The following is a 13,915-nucleotide window of genomic DNA, read 5'->3' as shown; positions in this document are numbered from 1 at the left end:
TGGTAGGGTGCTGGGAACGAGAGGCCTTTGACCGATAGGGTGTGTAGAGATCTGGGATCTCCCCTAGTTAGAGTATGCCCCAATTAGCATATTGCCCACTTTGTGTGATAACCTCCCCATCTGGCCAATGGGATGAGGGACTTGGGATAGAGTGTGATCCCTACCCCTTGTAGTAGGTGGATCTCACCCAAGTTGGTGGATGCAGGTGTTCTACCATCTGACTCTCAAGGGTCAAGATGGGAAGATCAGGGACAATAGGGTAGAGTGTGATCCTTACCTCCGGTAAGTTGATCTCACCTATTGTCAGGGACTTTGAGATAGAGTGTGATCCCTATGCATTGGGGTAGGTTTGATCTCGCCCATTGTCTTTGGATACAGGGTTTAAGTAGAGGGCTTCCTTGTGGTGATTCTTCTTCTTTGGATTCAAATGTGTTCAACACGAAATGAGCAGAAATGACGATGAGACATTTGAGATGGGAAGATCAACAGACAATAGGATAGGCGTGATCCTTACCTCTCACGGTAAGTGACATCCCTCCTATTGTTTGTGGATTCCGGGTTGAGTTGGGCTACCCGATGTGGTTCTAGGTTGAGCAGGGCTACTTGATGTTCTGGATTGAGCTAAGCTCTCCTATGTTGTTGTGGGTTGAGCTGGGCTCCCTCGCGATGTCAGATTCTTCTTCTTCTTTTGATTCAAGATTGTTCAACAGATGGAGATGTATTGAGTTGAGATATGTCTTGATGACGACAATGAATCACCGTATTGATTATTGGATGTAGGGTAGAAGCCAGGAGCTTCCTATGATGATTCTTCTTCTTGTTTAGTTGATGATCGAGTTATGATTGAGATACATTCTCTCGAGATATGTCATGATGTAGCTATGATGAAATATCCTAGATGGGATTTCTGATGTTGATGGAAATTCCTCCCTAGCTAAGAGGGAGTGTTGAAATTTGCTAGCATTGGGATGAATTTGCTAAGTCCCCAAGAGAAACCCCTTCAGCCCCAAGAAAGAATTTATTTGGTCAAATAAATAAGAGGATTTGAAAATATATATTAATTGCAAAATTAAATTTGAAATAATTCCCGCCAAATGATTAAGGTCAGCCTCAGAGGTGGTGACCTTTTGTTGATGTCATCTAATATAAATATGCACCCATAAGGTTTATCTGAGCGTGGAATTTTCGGATGGGATGTCTTGACTGAATTTTCGGATATATCTTTTTCTCCGCAATTTTTGCTTGGGATATAATCTGGAACAAGGGTCTTGCTATTCTTATAAGAAAGGGGTCTTGCTATAGACAAGGGTCTCAAGTTCAGGCTATCTCTACGAATGGTTGGTCTCACAGATATCTCGAATTCGAAATGAACTTGTATTGTTCTATGAATCGTTGTCGTTATATATGCCCAATTCAGTTCACTATGGATCGCTGACCATGATCATTGTCACAATTCGTTGAAGAATGTTTGCAGTATTAATCTCATTAAGGCTCTCATCATAGGAGCATCTCTCTTATCTCAGATATTCGAAGTTTCACTTTGCACCTCTGTCTTGGCTCAGTCCTATATGGTTCACACTCCTTGTTCTATGGAATTGCATCTCTAGTCCTCGCACGTTAGTAATATGACATCTTTGAATCTCCAGTCACATATATAACGTATGACATTACAGTTGTATGGCACCCTAAGTAACCGGATTTGTTGAAACCCCCTGGCGAATTTGAATCCTACGAATCGGATACGATTCGCTGGGAATTTGAATCCCAGAACAGGATTCGACGTGTCTGTACAAGATTCGTATGAATCCCGTACGAATCCCATACGGGCACATCGAATCCCGATTCTGGGATTCGTATCCCCAAAAAACGACTTCCGCGGGTTAAAAAGGACGCTGTTCCTTTATTCATTCACGTTGTTTCTCATTTCATTTTGCATAGTTTGAGCTGTGGGCAAGGAGCTAAGGGTTTGGAGCAAGGAGCTAAGGGAGTAGAGCATTCGACAAGGAGATTCAAGCACCAAGTAAGTGCATTTCAGCTCCATTTTTTTGCATTTCTTATTCTATTACAGCAGTTTGTATATGATTTTTTGTTTACAAATTTGTGCATGTTTTGTTCATTTTTTTTACAGTGTTCATGGCTCAATCAAAGGCAGCAGTTAGGGGGCAAAGGAAGGGGAAGAATGTCTTCATTGGAGATGCCCCTCCTCCCCCAATATCATTAGAGTCTGCTGCAAGTAATGTTGAGGGAAGAGGAGGACCTAAAGACAACATTGAGAAATCCCTTGTGGAAATATGTCACAAGAGAGGATGGGACAAGCACCAAGGGGAAGGGAGGATGCAATGTGCAATGGAGATGCAACGTGCAATGGAGATGCAACTTTTGTCACATTGCTTTCAAAAGCACATATTTCTGTGTGAAAGGCCATTTGTTGGCTTTATTAGGTTGTGGAATTGGAGTTTGTAAAGCTGTTCCTTTACAAAAGAGGAAAGAAATGGACAAGGAGTCCAATGTTGGTATGGAAAATGTGGCTGCAAAATCAAGAAAAAACAAGAATGAAGATCCCCTTCTATTTTTGAGGAAAGGCGCCACCAAATTTCCATTTGAGAGTTCTACTTCTGTTGGGGGACAAGCAGCAAAAAGAAGAGCAATTGCACTTGGTCCAATGGACAAGATTTTCCAAAAAGAGAGATGGGAAGAGCTTTATCTCACCATTTCCTTCTTCTTCTATCAAAACTTCATATCATTTAATGTTGCACGCTCACCTCTATTTATTGAGATGTGCCGAGCTCTAACTCAAGGGGCTCCATCAGGGTATGTGCCTCCTGGGTCAGAGAAGCTGAGAACCACATTGTTGACGAAGGCAAAAAAAGAGGTGCAAAAATGCTTGAGCCTATTGTAGCATCATGGCCAACATCTGGGGTTAGCATTGTTTCTGATGGATGGACAGATCCAGCACGACACCCAATCATCAACTTCATGGTGTCTTCCTTGAATGGTCCAGTTTTCTTGAAAGCAGTGGATACACTTGGAGAATACAAGGATGCACAATTTATTGGTGAGTTATTTATTAAAGTTATTGAAGATGTAGGTGTTCATTCTTGTGTGCAAATCATTACAGATAATGCACCTGTTTGCAAGGCTGCTGACATGATTGTGGAAGCTAAATATCCACAAGTGTTTTGGACACCTTGCATTGTCCATTCATTGAACTTAGCACTGAAATCCATTGCTTCTGATGTGCTTTGGATTGGTAACATTATTGAGGATGCACGACATATCCGTAACTTTGTGCAAAATCATACAAATGCCGGCACTATCTACAAGGAGTACACCAATCTATCATTGTTGAAGATTGCTGATACACGGTTTGCCTCTTCATTCATGATGTTGAAGAGGTTGAGGGAGGTCAAGACCGCTCTTGGGTCCATGGTTATTTCTGAGTTTTGGTCTTTTTGGAGAAAGACAGATCAGGTAGCCTCTAAAAGAGTGAAGGACACAGTGCTAGATGATGCTTGGTGGGAGAGGGTAGATCTAATTATTCGGATCATGGACCCTATCATTTCTTTGCTTCAATTTGCAGATACAGACAAACCCATCCTAGGAGAGGTTTATGAGGGATGGGATTCCATGATTGAGTCTGTGAGGAGCATTATTCTACAGAGTGAGTGCCCCGAGTATGAGACATCACCAGAGGCCTTCTGTGATACTATACAGGATATTCTTGTCAGCAGATGGGACAAGAATTGTACACCTTTACATTGTTTGGCTCACTCATTGAACCCAAAATACTACAGCCATGAGTGGCTGAATGGTGGACCTTCTCATAGATTCCCTCCTCACATGGATGGTGAAATCTCACAGGGGAGGAAAGAGGCATTCAGGCGGGTTTTTCAGGATAGTGCATTGCTTGATGAGGTGGAGGATGCCTTTGCAGAGTTTTCCACTGGCACTGGTCGATTTGCAGGATATGATGTGATTAGAGACAGGGGGGCTAAGAAGCCCTATTCTTGGTGGGCAAATCATGGGGCAACAAGCCCTCCTCTTCAGCAGTTAGCCATGAAGCTCCTCTCTTAGGTGACTTCATCCTCTTGTTGCCAGAGGAATCGGAGCACACATGGGAATTTGTATAGTGTGAAGAAGAGCAGGCTTGAGCAGTCCAGGGCAGAGACAATGGTGTATGTGCACACCAACCTTCGTCTTATTTACAGGGAGAGGGAAGAGTGGTTGAGGGGAAAGACAAAGATGTGGGATGTCTTTCCTGATGATATGGGTCTGGACAACAATGTTGAGTTGGCATTGGCCAACATGGATCTCAATGATCCAGTGCTAGAGCCTGTTAGATTTGATGACTTAGAGGGGTCATCCTCCACACCAGCAGATGCAGAGGCGACTATGGATACAGGGGAGGAGGAGGATGCAGAGGAGAGCAGTGGTGACCATGATGATGAGGACATTGATGCTGATTTTGATGATGACTCTGAGGATTGATGACTACCTATTGCCTTGAGGCTTGTATGCCTGTAGTTGTTTTATATTTTCTATTTCTATTTGCCATTGGCATTGCACCAGCACTACCTATGTAACACATTTTGATTTGATGACTTAATGAGAAAACTACAGTTGTCAGTGTCTTTATCTTACTATCTTGTAGTTGTAAGTTGTCTTTCATTTATGAATTATGAATCATGATTTATGTGACCACTGACAATGACATGTATTTGAATTTTCAATTTTGTATGTACTATGCATGCTATAGATGAAGATCTATGTTTGAAATCAATGAATTTGTATCATTAATTAGAATTTGTGTAAGAAATATCTAATTTTTAATATATATATATATATATATATTTTTTTTTTTTTTTTTAATAAAATAATATATAATGAATCCTACGTGTCCTGTTCCGGGGGGTCAACGTGTCCGAATCCGACACTCGAATCCCCGAATCCTACGAATCCCGAATCCCCGTGTCAGGTGACTTAGATGGCACCACTACGGTATACATGGTATCACAGGTTAATATTACAGTTGTATATGGAGTCAACTCTCAGATATATATGTGACATCTACATTTGCATGGCTTCATTGGAATTTCAGTTGCTTATATTATATATTCATATTCTGTATTAAAATCAAAGTTCGTCGCTGTTGCATATTGGGATCACATTACAGTTCTGATATTTGACAAGTTACATGGACTCGGCACAACAATATGGTATGTGTTATGGTATATCTAGTTGATCATTAGTGGCATCTCCAAGAGAATACCTAATCCCTGTATATGCAGAAATGTGACTGTGTTGATATTGCTCATTGTATTGATTTAATATTATGCAGCACTGTAGTATGGCTGGACTTGGCTCTATGAAAGTTTGCGACTTTTTATATGTGGCACTGTTGACTTCACAGTTATATTGGCATGACTATTCAAATATATGTATGGCATCGTTACAGTCCAGAAGCAGTGGTGGTGTTTTGCAGCCCTATTATCAGTATAGCATTTTTTGATGAAACTTGTTCACAAATGAAGTTGTGAACAAGTTATGTATAAGTTATGGGGCAGCCTGATGACATTTGTACTTTGTATGTTTCTGTTGAACTTTCGATGACTATCTAATAGAAGAAGATGAATTTGAGAGGGTTTTCCCTCTTGTGGGGTTTTGCCATGGTCTCCGACCAATCCTGGTGTCTCTTTATATGCATGCTTTTCTTCTGATGTTCCTTTTTCTGTTTCGCTGCATTACTGAGGTTATTGTTCTTTTTACATAATTGCTGATAATCTTATTATTTAATGGGTGATTGCATATATAAATGTTGGAAAGTTTGTAAAGGCAATTATCTAAAGCAAAGAACAATATAGCCCTAAGAAGTTTAACATGGGTATGTGCACAAAAACAAGGAGAATACTCGCACAAATAAAACAAAGTGCGAGAGAGAATTGTAGCACTGTAATCATGTTGTGCACTCTATAATTTATATCCTTAGAGTTAATATTGAATAGGTTTCTTGCGTGAGATCTTCAAAGAAGTTTGCTTCAGGGATTATTTCACACTAATACCAGGTCAAAGTTTGGTGATTTTCTCAAGTTCAATAGGTTCACGTGCTTGCACGTGACCTGTAATATTTGGTACATGCAGGGGAAGGTGAAAGTTTCAAAAGGGTACTTTTATATTTTTGGGATTTGCTATTTCAAGAAACTTTCTATTTTTTAGGAAGTTCATATTGTCAGAAACTGATTTTGCTTATAGATACCCTTTATGGAGAAATGTGTAGGTATTAATTTTGCTGATGGTTAGAGAATATGAAAAAATAGTTCAAAATTAGGGTTTTTATTTTTTTCAAAATTGATTTTTTTTGGATACTGCTTATGGAGGAAAACATATGTGCCAACATTGGTGGTGATCAAAGAACATGGAAAACTAGGGTTTTTGTTTTTTCCAAAAATAGGAGGGAGGCCGTGTCTCCCTTGTAGCAGTGTAGATGGGCTTGAATTTCCAGAAGATTTTGAGCACTTGGATATTTTATGTTGCAGTTTATTTTTAGAAGTTGAGATGTGTGGCTTAATCCTTTTTTGACATGTGTTTTTTGTGATCTTATGTTATGGTTTGCCATAGATGGCGTGTGCCCTAGTTGTGAGTATGTTTCATATGTTTGGAATTCATGGAGGGGTGTGCCTCCATTTTAGAGGATTCTGAAATATGAGGTGGCTTGTTGCTCTGTGTCATCTACTCTTCTCTATTGTGGTTCAGTTGAGAGGGTTATCATTGACTTGGCTTTCACTCTAAGCAAAATTATTCTAGGTTGACTTACTCTTACTAGAAAACTTCTTTTCTAGCAAGTCTCCTTTGGTGACTTTTCTCTCAAAGCAAAAGCTATCTATTTGGGGAAGGGCACCTTAGTTGGACAGTACTTAGATACATTTCTTGGATATTTTCTTTTCTAATCTCAACATATTTTTCCCTTGCCTTGTCTTCTCCAAGTGGGGTGCATGGCTTAAGGAGGCTTCTTAGCTTCTAGTTGTGTTTTTTTTTTCTATCATGAGCTAGAAAAGCGGTTCACTGTCTTCAAGACCATCATCCTTGACTCTTCTACCATGCATGCAGTGTATTCTAAGAAGGAAGTGGGCGCTTTCTTTGTATTCTATTCTAATTAGATTTTGATGCTTTTGCAGAGGGTGACATGGCTCTCTGTTCTCCTTTTCTGTCTTTTTCCAAAATTGGGCACATCGCCCTTGTGATATTCTATGGAGATCTTGGTGCTTATAGTTGCTTTTATAGTGCATGAGGAAGGTGCCTTAGATTGCATGCTTTTGGGCTTTTCCTGCCCAGTAAATGCATCTTACTTGAGTGTGGATGAAGCCTTAAGGAGGGAACTTTCTTCCTTTTCCAGTATACATTCTAGATCAAGGTTCAGTGATATTCTTGATCTTCCTTCTTTTCTAGATCTTCTCTTGGCTATAGAAAAGAGTGCAAGAAAAGGAGACAGGGGTTAGTGTCATCATCCTTTCATTTTCTTGTTTCCATTGATTTTGTAGCAAATCTGACTCCTATATCTTCAGGAAGGTGGGGTTTCAAAGCTGTGTCATTTCTTAGTGACTGTTTTACAAGCAGATTTCCTTCAATAATGGTTGATGTTTATGATTGTGATGTGAAAGTAAAAAAAGATCAGGATAAAATCCCTACCCTAGGCTGACTGTACCATTATTCACTATTCCTCAGTGGAAGGAATCACATTATGATTATCTCAGACTGATGATCTCTGGGCTAATGTACTGGCATCTCTTTCAACTAGCGAAAGCCCTTATGCTTGTACAAGCTAAGCTTGCTTTGGTTGGCTTCCAAACCAAACCCCATGCATTTCTGTCGGCTTGAACTTAACAAAGACTTTGAGTGATACTCCTCCCTAAGCAAATCACGTGTTCAAGTGAAGGATTCAACCGTCTATCGCCAAAAAAGATTCCTCTTGAGTGATAAATAGGAGTAATGCAAAGCGAATTCACACCAACCCATTAGAGAAAAGATCCCCAATTTTATAGTACTCTAGAGGAGGGTAATTGTTAATGTATACTATCAAGGTCTATAGGCTTGCCACTGTATATTTAAGGTGACTTTGTGGTATGACGAATTCCGTTCTCATGCATTTGGTGGAACGATGGCTTACTTATCGAAATCACAGATACACACACACACACACAAACACACACGTGTGTGCGAGCTAATCCTCAGTGGAAGGAATCACATTATGATTATCTCAGACTGATGATCCCCCGAATAATGTACTGGCATCTCTTTCAATAAATAGGAGTAATACAAAGCAAATTCACGCTAACACATCAGAGAAAAGATCCCCAACTTTATAGTCCTCTAGAGGAGGGTAATTGTTAGTGTATACTATCAAGGTCTATAGGCTTGCCACTATATATTTAAGGTGATTGTGGGGCATGAGGACTTCTGTTCTCATACATTTTGTGGAATGATGGCATACTCACTGAAACCATAGAAGTAAAGATGAATTCTCCAGGAATAAGGGCTATACCTTCTTACTCCAAAATGTCTATTTGTGAGTGATATATTGCTGTTGAAAGGGGATTGTCCAGAGATATAGGGTTTCACTCCAAAATGTGGATTTCTCGAGGAATCAGATTCCTCTGTAGATTGCTCCAAAAATATGATTTGCCAGTGATATTCACTACCAGAAATGGATTTTCAAGTGATGAGAGTGTTGGAAATAATACTGAGAGGGGCGGGGGGTGAATCAGTATTATCACATTAATAAAACTTTTTCATTTCCATAATCAGATTCATATATGCTACTTCCACAACTTCTTATGATTAAGTTAATTGATCTTCAATGAGTGCATTAGAACATTATCAACCATATTATCAGATAACAGATGTCGTAATAGAGAATAGATCATCACACATAAGGCACACACATGAACACCATGATATAAGGTGGAAACCCAATGCGGGAGAAAAACCACCTGCTGCAAGTCATCTCAATCTTCTTCTTAATAAGAAAATCCTTTTACAATATTTGTACTGGTGCAGTCTTATACCAGTACGGGAGCTACAACCCCCTTTGCTCTTGTACTAGCCGATCCATTTACTAGTACGCAGGCTGCTACCTGCTACAATGCTCCAAAGATCTCCCTTAGCTTTTGTACTAGCTTAGATACTAGTACATAGGCGCTGGCCTACAATCTTCTCTCCTCCAGGTACCACGTTTCATCAATTTTCAGACTGGATACACTGAAGCACAACACATAATCTGAAAGGCCACTTTTCATCCAATTTTCATACTGGACCCAACAACAACATTGAAGCTCATAATCAAACAACCTTCTGAATCACCCAATCACCAGATCCATACATATACAATGATATTATGAGAGTTATCAACCAGATCTAGTACATAAAGATAAGTCATTAATCATGCTGTTATCTAAACTCAATACCAGTAACCAAACATCAGTTATGCACCCAAAACCCTGCAGAATAGTTAAAGGCAGTTAAAACAAATTTTAAGCAGGGATCGCAACTTCACTGGTATAGATCTGCGGATATCTGTACTACCTCCGCACCTGCGCCTTCTGTGGCGCCGCGACCACCGCACCTGCGCCTTCTGTGGCGTCGCGACCACCGCACCTGTGCCTTCTGTGGCGCCTCCGCACTGCGCCTTCTGTGGCACCTCTGTGGCGTCTCCGCACTGCGCCTTCTGTGGCGCCTCTGCACTGCGCCTTTTGTGGCGCCTTCGCACTGCGCCTTCTGTGGCGCCTCCGCACTGCGCCTTCTGTGGCGCCTCCGCACTGCGCCTTCTATGACGCCTCTGTGGCGTCTCCGCACTGCGCCTTCTGTGGCGCCTCTGCACTGCGCCTTCTGTGGCGCCTCTGTGGCGTCTCCTCACTGCGCCTTCTGTGGCGCCTCCGCACTGCGCCTTCTGTGGCGCCTCCGCACTTCCGCAGCTGCAGCGCTCTAGAGATCACCCTTCACAGATTCACTTTCAACTTCACTTTCATAGATCAAACTTTCAAAACAATAACCCAATATTTCAGATCTTAAGATATTCAATTGCAAGGATGAATTAGCCAAGTGATCTCCTTTGCTTTATATAGGCTTAGGCCTTTCACAATACCACGGGCCAAAACCATAGGATCAAAAAACTGTTGGACTAATACCATGGTCCAAAACCATAGGTTCAAATACCAAGGACTAACTACCATGGACCAAAGGTAAGTTCTCCAACATATACGCGCTTTTCCTCATAGGTTCAAATACCAAGGACTAACTACCATGGACCAAAGGTAAGTTCTCCAACATATACGCGCTTTTCCTCATAGGTTCAAATACCAAGGACTAACTACCATGGACCAAAGGTAAGTTCTCCAACATATACGCACTTTTCCTCATAGGTTCAAATACCAAGGACTAACTACCATGGACCAAAGGTAAGTTCTCTACATGAAATAAACTTTTCTCTGCATAAAAGTGCGTGAACTTTTCTCTACATGAAATAAACTTTTCTCTGCATATAAGTGCGTGAACTTTTCTCTACACTATAATTTATTATCTGAGATGAGTGGGTTGCCATCAAGTACAACATATGTATCATAATGCCAACAGAGAGATTGTGTACTGCTCAAGAAACCACTTCTCTAGTGATATATCATATAGGTTACATATCGCGAAAGATACAACTTTTCTGCCGATAGAGTAATATGTATCACTCCAGAAGTAGCTTTTTTGGCGAAACAAAGACATGTTTCACTCAAGATGCATCTTTTGTGGTGATAGAGAGTTGAATCCTTCCCTTGATTACATGATTTGCTCAGGGGGGAGTATCACTCAAAGTCGTTGTTACATTCAAGCCGAAGGAAATGCATTGAGGTTGGTTTGGAAGCCGACCAAAGCAAGCTTAGCTTGTACAAGCATAAGGGCTTTCGCTAGGCCGATTTTTAAACTTCAAAATGTGAATTTCTGAATGTACCTAGCCACAAACCATAGTTCACGGTGCCACCATGCCAGATCTTGATTCCCTGTCAAATTCCTACCCGGAATAATTAGATGGCAATCAATCCTCCAAGAAATGCCTGTTGACATACATTTAAACTCAGTCTCAACCAAACTTCATGACTGGCAGCGTTTCTCCTCGACTGAGGGGTTCTGAAATGCTTCAAGCTAAAAATGGTGTGCTAATTAACAAGGCATGGACACCAGCCATCTAGTTTGGAAAAAATAGCATCTTTGTAACTGTTTGCTCTTGCATTATACTTAACAAATGATCATAGTCTGCTAAGTAGTTATGCAGAGTTAAATGCATAAATAGCCAGAACTTGTATTTGGTAAGCGTTCCTTCTCAGCAAAGAGAATTACAATTATTATAGCTTCTCAATTGGATAATACTGAGCCTGTAAGGGCACCACACCACTCCTCTTCACTGCTCCTATAGTCACTGGATTTCACCCTTTCTGTACCCTGTTTTGTCAACTCAGAGTCATCTTTTATATTGTAAATTTTGCAAGGGTTTCCTTATCAGACCTGTAGGCTTAATCCTGATTCCCTACAGGAAGCTCATCTACACCCCAGCTTAATACATGAAATTCACATACAAACCTGTCCTGTAACAAGGCTGGTGTTGAAGGTTCAACAAAAGTACAAAACCTTGGACATAGAAGTGGCCAATATTTCCAACCCATAAACCTTACAAGGGGAAAGTAAACCAGCTTCGGAGTCACCTCTTTCTACCACAAGAGAAAGGCAATTGAGTCTAATTTTCATGGAGACAAACACCACCCATAAGAGCTGTGGGTTGCTTTACTTATGGTCTCTTTCTCTTGAAGAACGAAGCCAGATTCTTCGAGCTGGTAAGGGCTTAGTACCCATGTTACCATCATTAATTTAACATGATCTCCACACATTATGAAAGATCCTGAGCAGATCTATAGAGATTCAGCATTAGCCTGTTGTCCAAGTGGTATAATGCTCAAGATCCAGGGTATGAAAGCCTTGGAAGGAATCTCCCCCAATCTGGATTCTTGATGTCATCAAGATCTCAAGGTTTGAGTCAGGCCCAAATTTTGAAGGGTTTCCATAACCATCTTAGTTTAACCATTCACTAGCCATCTTGGCTATGAGAAAAAAGTTCGAATTTAGGCCTCTTTTCTAAGTGAAACAGCCCATGATTATACCAGGACACTATATATGTATATAATTATAATTACACAATGCAGCTGACCTATATATCATTCTCGCCCACAGCCTGTCACCCAAGAGTGCAGTGCTGATACATATATTAATCTATGGCTTTTGAATCCATGGCTAGAGGCACTACTTAACCTGGGTAGGGGCAGTTCCTTCACCCACCAGAGTCAGTTACATGGTTATCATTATCTCCGATACCTCGTAGATAGAAGATTTTTGCAAATATATATATGTGTGTGTGTGTGTGTGAAAGCTCTAATGGGTTAACACCTTAGGCAGCCAAAGGCTAAGTCCACATTATGTGCTTCTTATTAAATCCAAAGTAGATCAGGAATCCTCATGCTAGAATATATATATATATATATAAGAAAGCTCTAATGGGTTAACACCTTAGGCAGCCAAGGGCTAAGTCCACATTATGTGCTTCTTATTAAATCCAAAGTAGATCAGGAATCCTCAAGCAGCTAGCATGACATGGTACAAGAATCTCTTAGGTGGAGACCGGATCTTCCACTTTTCCAGCCAATCCACAATGCAGTGCCGTAACCTTTCTGCCCAAATCTATGCTCAACTGAAGAATGGAGTTTGGGGAGAAATTGATGGCAGTCTTTGGATGAGCTTGAGGAATATATAACATTCCTGCAGTTCCAGGAGTCTAAGATGATCCCCAGACCAGATTTTGAGAGACGCAAGTAATTTTGGATATGATAGATAGCACCTTGTGGTAGTCCCTCTACATATTCAATTTTCTATTCAGGTCTAAATGTGACATCTATTCCTTTAATTGCATCTAAAAAGTATGCTAATGTTGCTGTATTACATTTTATTGCATTAGTATATCATTCTAGAACATGTCTTTTATTTGCTGTTGACCTTTGCACATGCTTATTTTTGTGCATAATTTTGGGTCAATGACAAACTTTAGTGTGAGATTCCAATTGAATTTATGTTCGTGCGGCCATGGTCTTGGTTTACTTCTTTATGTTAGCAGTGTACCTGATGTAAATTTAGATTATGTTAAGTATAGCTTTATAGATAGATCTGCTTGGCGGTAAGACTTAGCCTATGTTGTCCACAAGCAATTTCTTGTGTATTATTATAATTATTATTAATATTATTATTAATTTTCTTTAGAAGTGGTTCAATTCAAACTTATTGGTTACCTGGGTCCTCTTGATGCATGTTTCCAGGATTTTTCTTCTTAAGCTTAGCAGTCATATATCCAATGCATTCTGAATATGTTATTTGAATTTTGATGGATGGATCTGTTTAGCTTGCAAGATAGTTGCGAATTAATCTTATGCAGCGTTGATTTCATTGTGTTTAATAATGTTCATAAAACATGGAAACAATTGAGAATACTTGAGAGAGAGATCTGTGGTGCTTATTGCAGGAGGCAAAAGGGGGAGAAAAAACGTCAGTAATCAATGCTAGTGTAAAGACGGATGACTCAGATGTGAGTGTATGAATATTTCTGTGTTCTTGTTATGTTATATTTTGAACATTTATTTACAGAAGGTTATCCTGAATTAATGCCTTTTTTTTGGGTTTTCTTTCCTGGTGCTGAATGAAGTGCATCCTTCTATAGCGTTTTGTGTTTTGCTGCAATCTAAAGTTTTTGAGTACCTGCTCCATTTCTGAAAAGTTCGTACATGCAGAGCCTTGGTCCACTCAAATTAAAATTACAGAGGCAAAGTTTGGAGAAGCTGTAATT

General features: G+C 40.2%; 1 protein-coding gene across 2 annotated transcripts in view; it reads left to right on the top strand.

Annotated features, from left to right (window-relative positions):
* The window catches only part of LOC149158098 (Nucleic acid-binding, OB-fold-like protein), a 181,433-nt gene that overhangs the window by 79,107 nt on the left and 88,411 nt on the right, over window positions 1-13,915 (top strand). Inside the window, exon 6 of one of the 2 annotated variants that reach the window (XM_089436117.1) lies at window positions 13,595-13,657. The exons of the other annotated variant lie outside the window; for it this stretch is intronic. Coding sequence (XP_089292243.1) covers window positions 13,595-13,657 — 63 coding nt within the window. The remainder of the gene's footprint in view (window positions 1-13,594; window positions 13,658-13,915) is intronic. 2 annotated transcript variants of the gene reach the window in all.

The sequence above is a fragment of the Pinus tabuliformis genome, chromosome 5_2 (genome assembly GCF_031772625.1).
Source record: "Pinus tabuliformis cultivar Carrire ecotype Pingquan chromosome 5_2, CPIR1, whole genome shotgun sequence".
In the NCBI taxonomy this organism is placed as follows: Eukaryota; Viridiplantae; Streptophyta; class Pinopsida; order Pinales; family Pinaceae; genus Pinus; species Pinus tabuliformis.
This window is presented reverse-complemented; position numbering and strand designations above follow the sequence as displayed.